Below are 14,856 nucleotides of genomic sequence, written 5' to 3'. Positions count from 1 at the left end.
CTGCACATCGCTATATGAAGTAACAATCTTTTGCAAATTTTTCAGAACACTCCTATTGATCGTGTCATAAAGATTTACCCCATTAATAGGGCCACTCGAGCACCCATTTTTCCTAATCATCAGTGTTGCCAGACAGTGTTCATACTGATGATGCTCACATAAATCATAAGGCACAAGCAACCTTTGTTACACCAATGCCAGCAGCTGCTATCACTGCTTTTATTATTTAATCAACAGCCTGCGCAAGAAAGGTCAAGTGTTGTACAGTATTCTACCAGCTCCCACCTTCAGGGCACATACTTTCCTTGTTTAAGGCAAGCAGTAAGGTTGGAAGGTTTAACCTTAACCTTCCAGTATGCAACTTTCAGTGCCAAAACATGAATAACTTTACTGCTTGCATGTAATTAAGGTACCCTCATGTAATAGTTAGTCAAGGGGGCTGTGCAATTCAGATGAGTAGTCTGTAGTTGTACTCCAGCTTGTTGAGTGTGGATCTAACAGGTATTAAAATAAATAAAAAGAATTTTAAATAGTAGATAGATATTTTAAAATCAGAGAATTTACATAGAGTTGGCATTGCACATTAGACAAACAACATTGGGATTGCATTGTAGTTCATTTGGGATTGACAACCAATGAAGCTATACTTCTGTACAAATGTAGGAACATAACTAGGCACATATGGAACTGGGATCTGGAAGACACACTTTACACATAGACATACTACTGTAGATGAAAATCATCATCCGGCCCCATTAAGGCTAATCATTTTGTAGCTTAAAAATGATGTCATCCAATTTGCTAGAAAACTCTAGTTCCCAATTGTAAAACTGAGCCAAAAACATTATGTAGGCAATTTGCTAGGGTACTCCTCAGTCCAAAAACTATTTGCCGCCTCCACACTGTTATATTGAAATCTGTTCTTTAAAAAAAAAAAAAAAAAAAAAAACGCAACTGGGAAGGTAATTTGCCAAGGGAAAAAATGAATTTAAAAAGAAATTAGAAGATTGAAATTAAATGGCAGGAAACATAACATTTAACCTTTCTATACAGAAGGCCTGTCACAGCATGCTTACATTTATTGGTCACTACATGCCTAATATTTCACATGGCTCACTGACCTCACTACACAATCCACATTACACAAAAGGTACGGCAGCTCACCAATGCATATTCCATTAACACAGTAGGCCTCTTCTTTAATTTGTTCTTTAATATTATGCATCTTCCAGCCCACAGCCGGAGCTGAAAATTCATAATGAAGCCAGTCATTGTCTTTTGTCCCACTTGCATAGACTGATCTCTTGAACTTACAGCTTATTAAGGCTCAGGGGGTCCTTAATGAGTCCTACAAAATGTCATTTCTAATGTGTTATGCATACAATTTACATTTTCTATAATTGCTAGCTCTGACATTTTCCTTTAAATAAAACAAATAGGTTTCGCTCCACTCCTGTTGAATTTGTTTGTGGTGAATGCTTGCACATTTTTTGTTCTATTCAGCCAGTAGCCGTTGATTGCTAGGAGAAGCTGGCAGCGACTAAAACATTTTATTACATATTTATTTTTTTTCCCACATTACATGGACGTGCTTTGCATCCAATGTATGAAGACGATGGTCCAAAGAGAGAGATGATTGTGAAGCTGGCTGATGGCCCCTTATAAGAACAGCTGGGATCCAGGCACGGAATGTGATGAAGTTTCTACAGCTCCTGCTCTTGTGCGCTTGCCAAGGTTATAGCAAAGTCTATGTATCTGGGCACATACACAAAAAATAAGCAGAAAAACATTCAGATTTTGGAGAGACATCTAATTTAGTCCATGCATATAAATGTAATATGCATCGATGTAATGCAAGTGGTTGTTAATGGCACTGGCATTTCGGTTACCCTGACTTCCATGTAGTTTTACCATTGCACTATTTTTTTAGGACAAGGGTGGGTGGTTTCATCAAATATACAAATTTATGAACTGTATAAACAATATTTAAAAAATATACGGGGGAAAAAAAAATAAAAATTTGCTAACAGGTAAATAGGCACAGGCAGTGCGCTATCTTTTCTGGCAGCAAACGCTTAATACAAATTAATTATTCATCTCTCTTATGTCATTGTTTTGTACTAGACTCCAGCAAGTCCTTTGCTTCATTTATTTTCATTGCTATATAAGGTGATCCGCCTACAACAAAAAACACACAAGAGATGTAATCAGTTAAAAGCAAATTAAATACAGGAGATGCATGCAGTTGTTTATTTTCCTTTTTCTAAAATATGATATTCTGCAAGTAGAATTCTAGTGCTTTAAAAGCGTCTTTCTTTGAAAGAGTGACAGGACAGACAACTGCTGTTTATAAATTAAGCGGAGCATCCAAGCAAATAACAGTATCCGCAAGCAATGCTGGATCAAAAGAAAAGACAGAGACAGCAGTTGGATCTTTAAAAGGAAAGAAAGAAAGGAGGCAGCAATAAACTGAACATATCTGCTAGAACATCTATGTATATATGTACACAGACTGTACATATATACAGGCTTATGCAATCGCCACGAATGTTAGTGCAAACCAATTTAACCCCTAAAAGGTTTGGGGATAACTTGCCAACTGGTAGGAGTCTGACCACTACGGATCCAGAGAAATTGCTCCTATTGGCCACTAATACATGCAACTCCCTTTTTATAGGATGGCCAGAGGCAGACAAATTCAAGTGCTTGGCAACCTCTGGCAGTTCCACTAAAGTGATAGGCCCGATGGAGGTTGTGAAGCACTTCGGCTTGGCTATCTCCATCAGTTCCATTGTGGTGCTTGTTGCAATGGCATGCATCTACGGCCACTGCTGTCAAAATTTTGGGAACGCAACAAGCAATTTCTCTGTAGCAGTGGAGATCCAAGCATTTGGATCCCCACCAAATGGTAAGTTGTAGGAAATAACTCACAGAGAGGGGAATACCACTTAAAAAAAAGCAGTAATATTAGGCCTTCCAGACAGCGCTTGTTTTTTAAAATTATTTCTTTCATGCTTGCCTTCCGGTACCTTTTTATTTTCCTAGCAATATAGCCGTAGGAGAGCTTCTTTTTGTTGAGGAGTTAAATTTTTTAATGACACCATTTAGAGGTAGAAACATAGAAGAATAACAGCAGAAAAATACCATATCATTCATCTAGTCTAGCCTTAGATTTCCCTATTATTGCTCTTTTAGGATAGATAGATGCTTGTCACAGGCATGCTTGAATTCATTCGTATGCGATTTTCCAACCACATCTGCTGGAAGTTGTTCAAAGCAACTAATACTCCTTTAGTAAAATATTTCCTGACATTGCTTTTGATCTCTCTCCCCCCTTCCCAAATAATATCAGATTGTGCCCCCTTGTTCTAGTGTTAAGTTTCCTGAAACTTTTTTTCCTATGTCATTCATCATGCAGTATAGATGACATACTAACTTTATACATTTGGTATCATTATCATCATATTGGCCCTTAGAATACAATTTTTGTAAAATATACATTACCACATTTGCAAAATAAAAACACAGGCTGAAAAGTCATCTGAAAGTGTGTGCATACATGAGGAATAACACTATATCTGGTCATGGTATCACTTGTATCCTGCATTTTTCACCGATTTCCCCTCTGCAGACTGTATGTTCACTTCTCAGTTCTCTCTGTGCCAGTGGGTGTAGACTAGCTTCTATGCCGTTTCTGCACACTGCACATGAAGAAAGAGAGTAGATTCTGCTCCCTCAGATTCATCCTCCACTTTCGTGGCACATCTCATTGTATAGTGTTCTGCCAGTAAAAAGATTGGGCGAGCAATTACTACAACTAACAGTTGTAATAATCAGCTCTTGCCAATGAAAAGTGATGAACACAGAGGTCAAAGCGAGCTGAATTACCAGCTAATGCCAGGCAAAGCAGAAAAATGAATACAAGGACCTCTGTTCTCAGGTCTTCCATTGATGAGTTATTCAGAGTAAACAAAAATCCCTAGAAGGAGTTATTGCTTTGCTGCAGAACTCAGCATGCAGTTACATCTCAGGCAGATATGCAAATAATGAGAGTTGTGGTGTGGTTATGTGAGCAGTTTTGTCACCTGAAGCCCTAATTTTGTGGTTCCCCCCTTGGCCTATTAAAAAAAAAAAAACTCTCAGAGGCTACTTGTATGCACACACAGAAGGCAACTGTGTTAACTTGGGAGTAAAAGCCTGCTAATTGTCAAATACCCGGTGAGGGCGGCCATTTCATCCTTATTCTGTGCTATTTTATATTCAACTATAGTCATTGCTGAGCACCACTGTGTTTATGCATACTGTATGTCCTATTCCACCTGTACTATTGCTGTTACAGTATCAACATTTCTACCTTTTGCTCATTACCGTAGTGTTCACATTTTATAAAGAGATTTTTTCACAAATTCATGGGACGTACGTAACAAGACTTGCATTATGGAGATAATCTCTCTTTGAAGCATTGCTTTTAGCTGAGAATAGCCCTGTTCCGTGAGCTCACATGGTGTAACTAAAGGTCTCCACATTATGGAATAAATAATGAGCAAATTGCCCAGCTTTCCTGTTTGGTTGATAACATAATAAAGCATACCCAAGTTTGCCTTTTATTGGTTAGGCACTGTAATTTGCAATTATTTACCTATTTGCCCAGCTGTTAGACTAATAAATCTTAGTGATAGACCTCATTCAGAGGGCAGTATTTTGGTCAGTATTTTGCACCAGTATTTGTATGCCAAAACCAGGAGTGGAACCTCCGGAGACAAAAACGATAATGGAAAGAGATACACCTCTTCTGTATCCTGGACCCACTCGTGATTTTAGCTTACAAATACTGATGCAAAAACTCACCAAGACACTGATGTCTGAATGAAGTCTTAAACTGGCTATCATATGGGCTTGTTGTCGCAGCCTTAAGATTTTGATTGCCTATCCTAACATTGCGGGGTCCAACCCCTGGGATCGCTGTTTGAGGGGGCCGCTGGACTTGTGTTGTATTCCCTTGAATGTTTACATCTGTCCAGGACACGGTTCATTCTCAGAACGCTATACTTCTCAAAGTAGGTGTTCTGAGTATTACTGTATTGTCCTACTGAAACGAATTGGGACAATGCTGCAAAACTCAGAACAGTCGCTATGAAAGGTACAGTGTTCTTAGAATGAGCAATGTCCTCGACAGCTGTAAACACAGACGAAGCCACAGCGCTCACACTAGCGCTGTGGGTCCTACAAACAGATGATCGGCAAGGGTGTCAAGTCAGACCACCACTGATCAGATATTTTTGGCCTACCCAACAGATAGGCATTCATTTTAAAAGCCCAGATAACACCTGTTAAAATCTGGATGGCTGGTGAAAGTATGAGCTTAGCAAAGCAGTTTATGCAAATACTGTCAATATTTACACTGGAAAAGGATTGTGAATATTTGCCTGATATAATAATTTTTACACAATAATTGCCACATGTGAAGTGAACATAACTGGTTCTTGAACTGTAAGATAATAAAAATAAATAAAATTTTATGGCCAGGGAATGGGTTAGAACAAAATCCAAGGGCATACTCACCGATTAAAGGCAGGGGGGGGGGGGGTCCAGCAAAGCCACCCTGGGTACCTGCAGAAGTCAAGTGCCATTCATAATGTAAGTGACCCCTCAGGCCAATCATTGGCTTCAGCAGTAATGCTCCCATGAACAGCATATAACCACTGAAGCCTGTGATTGGTTGAGTGGTCACATACACAATGAACGGCACTCAATGGCTCCAGTTTTTTTGGGAACAGAATAGAGGCCAAATAAAGACCTCTGATCGACTCATAGGCCTTGTTATTTTTTATTTTAACCTGCTCCTGCCCATGTAAACTTTTTTTTTTTACTGTTGTAAAGTCTTTTTAACTGTATGAGGTAATTTCTTAGTTTCTTTATGGACCGCACACTCTATTTAGTGCCCATTACAGTAGCAATTGACTTCTGAAAGCTATTTTACTCCATGACTTTGTAGCAGAAGCAGCTGCCTGCCTGGGGAAAGCAATACGATCAACATATTTAGCTTGCTTATGCGGAAGCCCATTATATACAGGAAATAACATCTAGTATACAAAGAAAGTATAGGGGACTTGCTGATCAGTCACATATAATATAGTTGTTTATTAAACACAAAGTATTGTCTTTGTTAGAAACACTTTACTTTCCACAAACACAATCGATTGCACTTGGTCACGACCTTTATTGTTTTTCCATTCAACAGTAAAACACATTGATTCAAACTATGTTGATGAAGGTGTAAGAATTTTATAGTACATTTTTACTATCCTTTAATAAATGGGGGCCATAAAAGCAAACAACGGGTGTCCGGCTGACTAAAATAACCATCTTTTTTCCAACATACCTTACTACATGATTGCAACTACTTAGTTACCAAGTGCTAAAATCCTTACTTATCACAATCAGCCAAGCCTGGGTCAGGCTTTTTTTGTATAAATATATGTATTATATACATACATCCCCAATTCTAAAAAAGAGTTGGGACGCTGTGTAAAATGCAAGTAAATGTAAGGCAAAAAAAAGAATGCAATGATTTTGAAATCTCACATAACCATATTTTATTCACAATGGAACATAGCACACATATCAAAAGTTATAAAGTGAGACATTTTTCCATTTAATTAAAGAAAAAATAGCAACAACGTATCTCAAAAAAATTGGGACAGGGGTAACAAAGGGTAGAAAGGTAAGTGGTACTAATGAAAACCAGCTGGAGGATCATTATTCTACATGATGGTGTATAAAAAGGAGCATGTTAAGAGAGGCAGAGATTCTCGGAAGCAAAGCTAGTCACAGGTTCACCAAGCTGTGAAAAACTGTCTAAAAATTGCGTAACAATTTCAGAAAAAGTGTTCCTCAGCGTAAAATTGTGAAGACTTTGAATATCTCACCATTTACAGTACATTAGATCAAACGATTCAGAGAATCTATAGAAACTTATGTGCACAAGGGACAAGGCCAACGGTCAATGTTGGATGCTCGAGATCTACAGGCCCTCAGGCGTCACTGTTTTAAAAACAGTCCAAAGAATAGTGATGAAGGCAGCAGTAGCGGTGCAAATAAAGAGTTCCTTTTATTCCTCCCAACAGAAACAGACGAACCTTTCCTAAAACTCCAGCAATTGGGCTCCTCACTTCCCAGACATTTAGAGACTGTGGTAAAAAGAAGCGGGTCTGCTACACTATAGCAGACATGGCCCAGGCCCAATTTTTTTTAGATGTGTTGCCGAAATCAGTTTCTAAATAAGTTAATTCTTTCTAAAAGAAATGGGAAAAAAAATGTCTCACTTTCAAATTCTAATATGGTTACGACTCGTATATGAGATTTTCAGATCATTGCATTCCTTTTTTCTTTACATTTACAAAATGTTAACTCTCATGCCTGCTCATTATCCTAGGCAAAGAAGATGTACTATAAAAATTTGTCTTCCGCAAAAGGCCACACATAAAGGAGGACCACCAGTTGTGCATCACTAATCAAGAGAAAAGAAGGCTTCACCATGATCACAGAAGGGATTTATTTACTGTAAGAGTAGTGAGGCTATGGAACGCTCTACCAGAGTAAGAGGTCATGATTGACTCACTGAAAAATGGCTTTCCTGAAAGACATATCATATGTTATGTGTACCAGATTGCTGGAGATGGGTCATTGATCCAGGAATTCATCCTGGATATTTTTTCCCGTAAGATGAAGATAATTTGCTTTAGCCTTATCTGGGTTGCTTGTCTTTCTCTGGATCAAAACTGCAGGATAAGGAGTTGCACTAAATGGATTTGTCTTTTTCTAACCTTACTGTGTTATTATGCTTTTTATTTTCAGGAGAGAAGAGGAATAACAGCCAGGTATAAATAAAAGCTTGAATACTAGCAGCTACGAATGACCTTAAAATATGTTCTCTCCTTGCAATAGAAAGAAAGCTCAGGCCCCATATAATCATGAAAAAGGTTTACTCATGTTTCATATGGCTTGTAAAAGACCGTGTGCAACCACAATAGTTGTATAATATAGAAGAGGGCAAATTTTACTATTTACATTTAGTGTCATCTGCAGAATTCCCTAGTACAAAAGAAAGAAGCAATACACTCTGTCAAACTGGAGGGAAAGTAAGTAGCTATGGGCCCTTTTCCTTGGAATGACTATTTTTCAATTAATCACTGGATTGTGCAAAGCTGAATGAGAATTTTAGTGTAAAGATGGCCAACAACTGAACAGCGAATGATAATTCATTTGTTTATCATTTGTCATGTAGTTTAGGATAATCGGCCCATGTAAACAGGTAGTCCTCCATTTATGACCAACTGCCTGTTTATTCTGAATGGAGATGGGTAGCCGAAAGATCGCCAGCACACTCCCATCTCCATTCATGTAGCGATTACACTGGTCAACAGTGAAAGTCTTTCCGACTAGGAAATAGGTATTTCTTTATCATTTCATCATGAAAGAAATGAAAAGGACATTGAAAATTTTGAGTTAGCTTTTGGCTCTGATTAGAGATGAGCAAGCATGCTTGGTAAGGTCAGTTACTCGAGCGAGCATCGCTCTTCTCGAATAACTGCCTTCTCGTCCGAGCATGCTCGGGGAGGGGAGGAGATAGATCTCTCTCTCCCTCCCCCCCCCTCCCGGTGCTCCCCGCTCAACCCCGCTGACCCCTCGGACGAGAAGGCAGTTACTCGAGAAGAGCGATGCTCGCTCGAGTAACTGACCTTACCGAGTGTGCTCGCTTATCTCTAGCTCTGATACGTAGCCTATTTAAGTTAAATATATGTACCTTCATTCAGATCCACGAGGTTAGGCTTCCTGAGAAATCGAAGAGTTGACAACTACGTTGAGATTGTGAAAAAACTTCTATAAAAGTACCATAGATTAGGTTGCAACATGTCACTCAAAATCCATTTCCTACATTTGCACCTGGACTTCTTCCCTGACAACTGCAGTGCTGTGAGTGACGAACATGAAGAGCGATTCCATCAGTATGTATAGAAAATGGTACAAAAGTATCAGGGAAAATAGAAGCTTCTCTGCTTGCGGATTATTGTTGGACAGTGACAAGAAACGTCCCAGAAAAGAAGTACAAGCGACTAGCAAAGAGAATCAGTTCACGTGATTAAGCCTTTTTATGGGACATTAGCGCATCTATAAAACCAGAGTTAGGCTGACTAAACAAAATTTAACCCCAGCAGGGTACTTCCCTCAACTGGACATATCCTTACGTCATGTGGATAGCACAAGATCAGAAGAGATCTTGCGCTATCCAGCAGCGGGAGCCGGCTGTCACTGATAGCCAGCCTCCTGCTGCAACAGCGGGGGTGCATCGGATATGCGACCCACGCTGTTAACCCCTTCCCTGCCGCGATCTATGTAGATCGCGGCATGGGAAGGGTTCACAAAGAGAACGCGCTCCCTCTGTGACGTCAATGGTCTCTTGCGATGTAATCGCAGAGAGCCCAGTATGGTTGCCATGGTAACAGGATGCCACCTACAGGCATCCTGTATTGCCACTGCTTATAATCGCTCTAACAAGCGATAAGGCATTGCAGGAGAGAAATCCTGCAATGCCTTATCATAGCAATCATTGGTGGTATGATGCAAGTCTCCCACAGGGACACAAATGGTGTATACAAAAGATAAAAATAATGTACAAAAAAGAAAAAAGTAAAAAAAAAAAAAAAAAAAAAAACTTTTTGGGGCTTTTTCTCATATTAGCATAAAAATGAAAAAAAAAAAAAAAACCACACATTTGGTATTGTCGTGTCCGTAACAACGCATACAATAAGTTGAACATGCTTTTTATCCTGCATGGCAAAAAGCGTGAAAGGAAAAAAAACGCTAAAAAGCTTGGGCAAAATGCTTTATTTTTACCTCCAAAAAAAAAACGCAATAAAATTGATCAAAAAAGCTGTATGTACCCCAAAATGGTACCAATAGAAACTAGAGCTTGTCTTGCAAAAAACTCAGAGCTCTGTCCATGAAAAAATAAAAAAGTTATAGGATTTTGAAAAAAATATTTTCAAAAAAAAGTTTTTAGTGCAGAAAAGTAGAAAAACCTAAAAAATATAAAATATATATATATAAAATTATATTTTTTAGGTTTTTCTACTTTTCTGCACTAAAAACTTTTTTTTGAAAATATTTTTTTCAAAATCCTATAACTTTTTTATTTTTTCATGGACAGAGCTCATATATATATGAAATTGGTATCGTTGTAATCGTACCAACCCGCAGAAAATATGTATTGTGTCATTTATGCTGCATGATTAACACTTTAAAAAAAAAAAAAAAAACTACGGCAGAATTCATGTTTTCTCTCCCTATCATTAAAAAAATTAATAAAAGTTTTACAATATAGTCTATGTACCCAAAATTCGTTACGTCCTTAAGCCCAAAATAGGCCATGTCCTTAAGGGGTTAATGTCACATTCATTTCCCTCGACCCACAATGAGGGTAGTTGAGTTATTTTGAGAAAAGAAAGACCTTCCAAGTATTTTGGTTTAAGATTAGTATATCCTAACCCCTTAAGAACAAGACAGTTTTAGGGAAATTACCCAAGTGGTGGTTTAACTGCCCTCGTTTTTTTCCTACAGCTACCAAAATTATTTATTTTTATTGTTTTTTGTTTTATTATTCCATGACACACAGGGCTATTTTTAAAAATATCTTTTTAACAAATGCTTTTGATTTGTTAGTATTATTAGGGGTAAAATAGCTAAAGTATAAAAAAATGAACATTTAAAGTTATTTTTAATTAGTATATTTACACTAAAATAAAGTAAAAGAACGGGTCCCTCATTTTGTTTCAGACGTTTTGATATATAATAATGTATAGTTTTGCATTACAGGGCGCATACGGCGACTGTTTTGGTTGGCGTCGGCTTTGGGTTATTTTCTTTTATTCTGTAATTTTGTTTTACTCATTTATGTAATTATTTTTGTCATGATGTCATAAGAACTCTATGAGACATTCACATGTTTTTTTTATTTGACACTTTCTCACAGTAGCTGGGGCATCCATAGGAGCCCCAGGGTCAGGGAAAAACATCCTCTGCAGTGACAATAGCCACTGGCAGAGCTGATCAGGGTTTGTTAGGACCCTGTAGCTCTGGTGTGCCAGGGGATCCTGGCGGTCACATGACTGTCGGCTTATGTAGTGTAAGTTATGCTTTCGCTTGTTAGTACATGGCGCTCATTGAGCGCTGTGTACTCTGAAAAGGAGAAGAAAGAAAGGGTTAAAACCCCTCCTGTCTTCTCTTTCAGGTTCTAAGCTGTGACTAACAGCTGACAACCCAACCTGCTTCTGATTTGGATTGCAGAAGCTTTAATCCCTCAGATGTACTTTTACTATCAGCTGGGATTAAAGCCCAGGACCAAGCGCCGTAAATTAACAGCGCTTGATCCTTAATGGGTTAAAAATCAGAGCCAATAGTCAAAATAATGTCATATTCATGTTTCTCGACCCCAAATTAGGGTAGTTCAACTATTTTGAGAATGGAAAAATTTCAAAGTGCATTTTTGTTGTCCAGTGTTATCACTCCTATGTGAAAGTATAGGATGAGGATCATTGGGATGACTGGCGGGTGCTGAAGTGCTTGACAGTTGTCCTGTGTTAAAGAGTCCTATGTAACTGCACAGTGGGGCAATTCATCTAGACTGAGTGCTCACGATATACAAATGAATACTGTAGTTCTATAGCATTAATGATCCCTATGTAGTGTGTCATGATTGTATATATCAGTATGTGATATCAGCTTAAGTGGAAGTTGCATGTACAGGTATTGTAATGATCTACGCTGTAAACTAAGTGTAAGACTAATAAATCACAGCGACATGTCCTTGTGTAAGTGACTAGAGATAGCTTTACAATATGTCCATATGAGGACTTGACTATATGTAGCAGAAGAGCATAATTAGATCTCTCAGTAACAGACATCACACCCACGTATGTCCATTCTGGAAACCCTCCTAGGATCAGAGGTTGAGGGTCAAGTGTCAGCCAAGTGTTGTAAAATGTGGAGACCGATGTAAATCTTCCTACAAGGAAAGCAAAAAATAGTCTCCTGTTTGACTTCTGAAATACAGCGTAATGTTTTACCATCTGCTATTTTTAAGCTGAGGCAGGAATGAGCATATGGGTGTGCTTTTCTCCAGCAGATGCGGTCTACTTAGAAGTTATAATAGTCTTTCTGTAAAATAAATCATTTACATTCAAAACCTGGCTAGTTACAGCATTTGTGCTCCGGTTCTGCAGCCTGTAATTTCCAACCTCTGAATGGCATTAATATTTTATGGCAAGTTTACAGAAGGCAATCTCACTCAGAAGAGCTTTTATTTCTTGTGTATTACCAAAATGGAAGTGATTGAGCAGACTTTTTTCCCACTTTTAGCAACTCTGGTTATAAATGATTAAGCACAGCCTGCTTTACAATAATGTAGACATGAGAAAACCTGGACAACTAGCATTGTATATGATAGGAATCAAAACCGAGCAGGTTCACTGCAAAGGCAAGAATGTGAAATACACTTTACTTCCAAGCACTGGGAAAACGGGATGAATCAGATGGCTTCTAGTGACATTGAGCTTATATGTAACGAAGCTATGAAGCAACCTTAGGCTACCTGGAATGTTTGTGTCATTATGGTACAATTAGTAACTTGCCGAGGAGTTTGTTCCTGCTACATATGATTTTCGCTTGAACAATGAGAGTCATACCACAAGTGCATGCTTTCTTAAGATTTGCTGTATAGAAGACGTTAGCGCTACAGCTATGTCTCAAGCTCAAGATTCATGTAGCAGGACTTAAGCTTGTTTCATATATAATGTAAAAAGTGAACCTTTCGACCTGTTGCCTACCAAGTGTCTCATCTGTCCTTGTGAACTTTACAGAACTGCATTTTTCACAAGCACTCTAATGCACATAAGGAGGGGGGATAAGAGGATTTCATTCCCAACCAGCAACCTGTTTAACCACTGAAGAACATAAGAGTAAGAACACAATGATTTCACATACATCCACAATATAGGAAAAATTGTTACTTTCATATTTTTCATAGACGACTAAAACGATGGATGTCTTAAATGAAACAGAACCTGTCACATGAAAAATACAGTCTGTTTTGCAGGCAGCATGTTATAGAGCAGGATGAGCTGAGCAGATTGATATATAGTTTTATGGGGAAAGATTCAATATAACTTGTATTCTGCATCTATATCCCTGCTCATTCTGAGCTTAAAGGTCCAGTGGGTGGAGCTATCAGTGATTATCAGCCATTTCTGTAAACAGTCATACAGAACTGCCAATCACTAACAGGACCGCCCACTGGACTCCTAAGCTCAGAACAAGCAGAGATAAATGAATAAAATACAAGTTATGCTGAACTTTTTTTGCAAAACTATATATTGTTCTGCTCGGCTCTTCCTGCTTTATAACATGCTGCTGTCAGGTCAGACTGGTTGCCTTAACCCTCGTGTGGTACCATGGGGTCTATTTCACCCAATCCTTGTTTACTGCAGTCTGCACTTTGAAACTGCTACCAGATTAGGGTTAAAATGGCTTTGTTTTTCAGTTTGTGCAATAACAACGCTCATTGGAGAAGTCAGACTCCAAAAGACATCTGAGTTGTCTGAATCGCTTGTAATAAAAATCTCGTTATGAAAAAAAAATACATTACACATTATCACCTCTTCTAATGTGCAGGTGGCAGGTCCTTATATAATCTAGAGTAACGATTAATACATCATCAACTATATTACAGAATCAACTTTGCCAGGCTGCTTAATTGCTAAATAAAATCTGAAAAAAGAAAAAGTTATTTTACCTTTATCTGGATGATTTAAAATCATGATTTTCCGATGTGCCATGCGGATCTTGGATTTGCTAGCAGATGGACTGTAAAAAGTAAAGTTTTACAATAAACTGTATCAACTATTAAGTGCAAATTACATTTTACAGCCGTGTTCTAAATGAAGCAGGACTTTTGCCATCTTGTGGGTGAGATCAAGTATTGCACAAGCAATTTAAATAGAAATCTATTAGGAAACTTGTCTGCTCTGTACAATTAATTAGCCGACTCAATAATTGTTTTTCTACCAATTCATTTACCGCAGTTCTATCCAGATGAATATTTGCATTTTTGAGTATGAAGGACAAATTGCTGGCTTTCCCACTTAGACTCATTAGAACATATGCATTACACTTCACCTTATGAAATCATTAATAATAGTTATAATCATTAATCCGTTGTGATATATGATGGCCTATCTTAGCTTACGTATCAAATAATCATCATATTACTAACCCCAGCATATAAAGAGCCTGAACTCACTACCACTGTGTTTGCGTTCCAAATGCCATTCCAACTGTCACTATTCCGCAGTGCAGCTTCCTTGCTGGCTTGCAAGGTGAAATATTCAAAATGAAACATAATTTGATGTTAAAAACTTGCCTTTACTCAAAATTCCGAATAAAAGAATGTTGCCAAGTACCGTCATATGCTTACAAGTTTTGAACCTTTAGATTCTTTGTCATTGCTTTGATTAACATGCTGTTATTGAAGTTTTGAATGAAGACAAGTTTTCTTCTTTAAGAAGTGCTGGTTGTAGTGACACTTCTTTCTAGTCTGCATATATATAAATGCAGGTTTATGTTTAACTGGTGCTAAAGTTTGTCAATGCACCGTAAAAAGGGATGAGACAGCTGTTAGATAGGCCCCGTAGGCAAAGCAGAAGTGGTTTATTACCAGATACGGAGCATTGTACCGAGTTAGCCCAGAGTCATGTCACTGTGTCTAGCAACCAAAAACATGGCTTTAAAAATAGCTTACAA

At 38.1% G+C, this 14,856-nt stretch overlaps 1 protein-coding gene across 1 annotated transcript in view; it reads right to left on the bottom strand.

The window, feature by feature from the left end:
• Nucleotides 1-1,192: 1,192 nt before the first annotated feature.
• The window catches only part of DNAJC15 (DnaJ heat shock protein family (Hsp40) member C15), a 33,595-nt gene continuing 19,931 nt past the window's right edge, over nt 1,193-14,856 (bottom strand). The window contains exons 5-6 of the mRNA XM_066581762.1: nt 13,850-13,920; nt 1,193-2,178 (exon numbers count right to left, since the gene is read on the bottom strand). Of these exons, the coding sequence (XP_066437859.1) occupies nt 2,108-2,178; nt 13,850-13,920 (142 nt within the window). The 3' untranslated portion in view covers nt 1,193-2,107. The remainder of the gene's footprint in view (nt 2,179-13,849; nt 13,921-14,856) is intronic.

The sequence above is a fragment of the Eleutherodactylus coqui genome, chromosome 1, assembly GCF_035609145.1.
Source record: "Eleutherodactylus coqui strain aEleCoq1 chromosome 1, aEleCoq1.hap1, whole genome shotgun sequence".
Lineage (NCBI taxonomy): Eukaryota > Metazoa > Chordata > Amphibia > Anura > Eleutherodactylidae > Eleutherodactylus > Eleutherodactylus coqui.
The sequence above is the reverse complement of the archived record's forward strand: the minus strand, read 5'-3'. Positions and strand labels throughout refer to the sequence as shown.